The following is a 5885-nucleotide window of genomic DNA, read 5'->3' on the forward strand; positions in this document are numbered from 1 at the left end:
TGATCGTTCCAGAGATTAAACGGAAACTCATTCTAGGGATTAATTTCTGGAATGCTTTCAACATCAAGCCAATGATGAAAGGAACCTACGGATTAGTAGAGGTAGCTCAGATCGACACAAAACGAGAAAATCGGTCACAACAAGATTGTATGCATTTTTATATACATCCCATCGATTCAATTCCGGTTTTGTTAAAAACTGCACCGGATGAATCACTGGACATCCCAGAATTAGACCTTCCAGAACCATCAGTAGTCACACCGGAAACAGTAGAAACAGAGCATGAATTAACGAACGGAGAAAGGCAGCGATTGGCTCAGGTGATACGAAAATTCCCTTGTACATCGGACAATATATTAGGTCGAACCACATTACTTCAGCACGAAATTATCTTGCAAGAAGACGCAAAACCGAAGCGACAGCCTGTATATCGTTGCTCGCCCTCAATCCAGATGGAAATGGATCGTGAAATAGAACGCTATAAAAAACTGGATGCAATTGAGGAATGTTCAAGCGAGTGGGCGAACCCTTTGGTTCCCGTCCGTAAAGCGAACGGCAAACTGAGAGTTTGTTTAGATTCGCGCCGAATAAACGCTCTAACGAAAAAGGATTCATATCCTATGAAGGATATGAAGGGTATTTTTCACCGCTTGGAAACAGCTAAATTTTTCTCGGTGATCGATCTCAAGGACGCTTATTTCCAAATCCCTCTAAAGGAAGAAAGTCGAGATTTTACGGCATTCAGAACATCGAAAGGATTATTTCGATTTAAAGTCTGTCCGTTTGGTCTCACGAACGCGCCGTTCACCATGTGTCGCTTGATGGACAAGGTTATTGGTTTTGACCTAGATCCTCAAGTGTTCGTCTATTTGGACGACATTGTGGTGGCCACCAAAACACTTTCGGATCATTTTCGTCTGCTAGGTGTTGTAGCAGATCGTTTGAAAAAAGCGAACCTAACAATATCTCTTGATAAATCCCGCTTTTGCCGAAAGCAGGTAAATTACCTTGGATATTTATTAACGGAAGAAGGAATAGCCATTGACAATTCACGAATTGAACCAATCCTTAACTATGCAAGGCCAAAAAGTGTTAAGGATATTCGTCGACTTTTGGGCCTAGCAGGCTTCTATCAACGATTCATTAAAAATCATAGCAGAATAGTCGCCCCCATTTCCGATTTGCTGAAGAAAGGGAAAAGCAAATTTGAGTGGACAGAAGCAGCGGAAGAGGCTTTCCAAGAACTGAAAGCGGCTCTGATATCCGCCCCTATCTTGGTCAACCCAAACTTTAATTTACCATTCCTAATCGAATCGGACGCATCTGATAATGCATTGGGCGCAGCGTTAATACAAATAGTAAATAATGAACCAAAAATAATAGCGTATTTTAGTAAAAAGACGGGTGGGTAATGTCGGGGACATAACCGGAGTGACGTAGGACTATACAAAGGGGACAGCTTTTGTTAAATATATATTTTAAATATATTGTTTTATTTTCTTCTCCTACGTGAATACCTACCTATCTACCTGAAAAATGGATTAGTTTACTTTTTACTCTTTATGAATATGTTGATGGTTCTTAAAAGAACCTTTGGTGTTGTGTTTTTGTTATCACTCGATATTCCCATCTTGTTCGGTTAAACCTTCCTGTTTAGCTATTGCGTTTGCCACTCGCCACAGCTTTCACAGTTGGAAAATTTCTTCCCATCCAGCTTGTGACATGTTGTTTAGTAAATTACATTTAATGCGACGTGCCGGAGAAACACTTTGCCACTCACTGAAACTAATTGTTGCCTTGATGAGCGCCGAACCGAAGCTGCTCTGTTCTTGAAGCGGGTTTTCTGATTGTCGTGAGCAGCTTTGCAAGCTAACTCGAGCACTCCGACAGCCGAAACTCTATAATCGCTGTTAGGTATACTGGTGCTCCGGCACCAATCCGTTCGGCCTAGTTACCCTTGCGGAGCAATCAGTGAATGCGACCAACAGGGAACTGGAGACCTGCACGGTTCGAGTGAGACTTTGCCTTTCCCTTAACTTGTCCTCCTTTGTTACGTCCACGATGCCGATGCCGTACAACCACACGAGTATATGGTTTGAAAGAAAATAAGATATTTTGTTGGGGTCCGCGTGTTTTATACTCTAGCGGTACACACTCACAGGATAGAGACAAATCGGCAGACTCAGCCAGAGGGGCGAGTCCAACGAGACGAACGAATGAGCGTTAAAAGGGAGCGATGGCAAAAAAATACATTCATTACGATATGTTCGCTCGTTGGATTCACATGCAGGCTAAAAAGGGTCCTTTTCCGGATCACAAAATTATCTTCAATCTAAAGAGTTTATTGTTTTGTTATTACTCGATATCCCCATCTTGTTCGGCTAAACCTTTCTGTTTAGTGATTGCATTTGCCACTCGCCACAGCTTTCACAGTTGGAAAATTTCTTCCCATCCAGCTTGTGACATATTTACAGTAAATTACATTCAATGGCACGTCGCATTACCACCACTCAGTATCGGATTGGAGGTAATTTTAACCTGTAATTGATCATTTGCGATGACAGTGATACAGTGTCGACTTTCAACGTGGGGTCATAATATGGACCCCGAACTCTATGTTTACAAAAATGTCCAACTAAATATGTCGCATTACAGGTCCGTCCAATTAGCTAAATGTCGAGATAAGTGTAAATTACTGTACTTTCAATCTAGAAACAATTTAAGAATTGGTGAAAATCAATAAGCTCAGAACAACTGCCAAATTTACATACTCATCAGATCCTGGCAAACAAATTATGAAAACATCAATTTGTGTTTTATTATTATTTTGGATAATGTTTTAGAAAGCATTGAACTTTATTTCCTAAACTCTTTTATGGAAGGTTTAATGGCCCTGAAAAGCGCCGTGTTTTAAGGAATGGTTCCAATTTAGAAAACTTTGTACTCGTGGTTTTGAAAAAAACCATTTCGAACGCCCTCGATGCCGCCTTGTTCTGGATTTGCCACCAAAGCAGTTTGTATAAAGAACAAACTTTTTTCTTCTGCTACCTGATGCCGTTTTGCGATTGCGTTTGCCACTCGCCACTCGCTGCAACTGCCTGTTGTCTTGATGTCCACCGAACCGAATGTGTTCTGTTCCGAATGCGGGTTTTTTTATCGTCGCGAGCAGCTTTACCAGCTAACTCGATCACTTCGGCGGCCGAAACTATATAACGCCGGCTAGGTGGACTGATGCACTGATACTAACGCGCTCGGCCTAGCTACCCTTGCGGGGAACTCCAGATCAACACGGTTCGAGCGGGATTTTGCCTTTCCCTTCACTTTTCCTCCTTTACCATGACCAGACATGGCTGCTTGGGTTGGTTTGTTGATGTGTTGTGATGCGAACCGATGTGGTGTACGGTTCGAATGAGAATGATCGTTACGGCAGCGGTGCGGGGATTTTTAAGCTGACTGGCTGGCTCGAGAATTACGCATGTGTGAGACTGCGACCAATGTTTCTTTCTTTTTTTCCTTTTTCCTTTCCAATCGTGCTTCATTCTATTTCGCTGCTGCTCTGGTTGCCCGTTTTGGTCGGTACGATTTGAGTAGCACAAAATGGACCAATCAAAAATGGGCACATAGTGCATTTTGACAATGCTTGATATTTCACAATTATTGAATTATTTATCTCAAGAAAAATGAAATGTTATTCGTTATGATAGATGCGTAGATATATTTCCTATCAATTGATGCAAAAACCTTTGCGATCTATTGAGAAATGCTCAAGTTATAAGCGTTTCAAATCTTGCATTTTTTCCTACTTGTTCAGTGCCTAGATTTCCATTTCACCCCCTATATCTTCCGGTTAGACGTAGTCCTACGTCAAAAGCTTAGCAGTACGCAGAAAAGGTACGCTAGCGTCGAAAAAGAATGCCTCGGAGTACTACTGGCGATTCAACACTTCCGTCATTTCGTGGAGGGAACCAAATTTAAAGTAGTCACAGATGCAAAAAGTTTGTTGTGGTTGTTTACCATCGGAGTAGAGTCAGGCAATTCCAAACTTCTTAGGTGGGCATTAAAAATCCAATCTTACGATATCGAGCTCGAATATCGTAAGGGCAAGCAAAACATAACAGCAGATTGTTTATCGCGTTCAGTGGAAGCGATCACAGCAACGCTGGTCGATCCTGAATATCAGGATTTAATAAAAGCGATTACCGTTAATCCTCAAAGTCACCCAGATTTTCGAGTAGTTGGTGAACGAGTTTACAAACTTGTAAAAAACCAACAGAAAGTGGAAGATCCCCGTTTTGCTTGGAAGCTGTTGCCGCCAAAGGCCGAAAGAAAATCAATAGTTGAAAATATCCATAATAAAGCCCATCTCGGTTTCGAGAAAACATTGGCCACTGTGAGAGAAAAGCATTACTGGCCTCTGATGAATGCCGAAATAAAACAGTATTGCAAAAATTGTGCAACGTGCCAAACGAGTAAGGCCACCAACGTGAATACGACTGCTCCACTGACTACCCAAAAAAAGATAGCTGATTATCCTTGGCAATTTATAACAATGGACTATGTCGGTCCACTGCCTGCTTCGGGTAAATTCAGAAATACGTGCGTACTTGTGATTACAGACGTATTCAGCAAGTTCGTCATCGTTCAACCGTTCCGTCAAGCCACTGCAGAGTCCTTGGTACCGTTCGTGGACAATATGGTGTTCCAAATGTTCGGAGTACCTGAAGTAGTACTCACAGACAACGGGACCCAATTCGTCTCTAAACCATTCCAGGAGCTACTGGCGAAATACCACATCACCCATTGGAAAACGCCAAGCTATCATCCACAAATTAACGATTCAGAAAGAGCGAACCGTGTAATTGTGACCGCAATCCGAGCGACCATTAAGAAGGATCACAAGGAGTGGTCAAATAACATACAATCTATTGCCAACGCTATCAGAAACTCAGTACACGAAGCCACGCGTTACACACCATTCTTCACGGTTTTTGGAAGAAATATGGTTACAGATGGGCGGGAATATAGCCGGTTGCGGGATACAAATGCCCCGTATGAAAGCATCACCAATTCGGAGCGAGAAAAGCTTTACTCAGAAGTTAGGGAAAATTTAAAAGCAGCATTTCAAAAACACTCTAAGCACTACAATCTGAGGTCAAATGCAAATTGCCCAAAATACAGCGTGGGTGAGAAGGTTCTAAAGAAAAATACCGAACATTCTGATAAAGGTAAAGGTTATTGCGCAAAGTTAGCAGCAAAATACATTCCAGCCACGGTTAAAAGAATCGCGGGGGAAAACTGTTACGAATTGATGGATGATAAAGGGAAAAAGCTGGGAGTATTCAACTGTAGTTTCCTCAAGAAATTCAATAGTAAAGCGTGAGAAATTTTAAAGCTATGTCACCTTACTAAAGGTAAACAATAAAACAAATCTAGTGAAAACACCAATAGGGAAATCAACCAAATCGTTTCATGGTAAACACATGAAACCAGTCATTGAAATGTTCAAGCTATGGTACCTCTTTGAAGGGAACAAAGCATTAATAAAATGCGAGAAACCAATGCTATTGCATAAATTCCTCCTCGTATAGCGAGTTGAGTGAAACGATTGAGCTATGTAAAGCTTTTTAGCGGACAATGCAGCATAAAGCTTGCGTAAAAACAGCCAACATATCCATTTGACTCCTCAGTACACTGAGTTGAGCCGTCCCACAAAAACAATATTTACTGGTGACGTTATGCGAGACTGTTTGGTTAAAAGAAAAATAAAGGTCTAATGACCATCGAAAATTTTTGGATTAATCTGAAAGGACAGACAATCCCAATACAAAATTAAAAACCCTACCTATCAGATGATTCGAATGTTAGAACTAGTTTTCCTATCATAA

General features: G+C 41.4%; 1 protein-coding gene across 1 annotated transcript; it reads left to right on the forward strand.

Annotated features, from left to right (window-relative positions):
* The first annotated feature begins 4549 nt into the window (after positions 1–4549).
* Positions 4550–5380, forward strand: LOC129765834 (uncharacterized protein K02A2.6-like). The gene has a single exon (XM_055766271.1). It carries the CDS (start codon positions 4550–4552, stop codon positions 5378–5380), a length of 831 nt encoding a protein of 276 aa, XP_055622246.1.
* The last annotated feature ends 505 nt before the right edge of the window (positions 5381–5885 follow it).

The sequence above is a fragment of the Toxorhynchites rutilus genome, chromosome 2, assembly GCF_029784135.1.
Source record: "Toxorhynchites rutilus septentrionalis strain SRP chromosome 2, ASM2978413v1, whole genome shotgun sequence".
Lineage (NCBI taxonomy): Eukaryota > Metazoa > Arthropoda > Insecta > Diptera > Culicidae > Toxorhynchites > Toxorhynchites rutilus.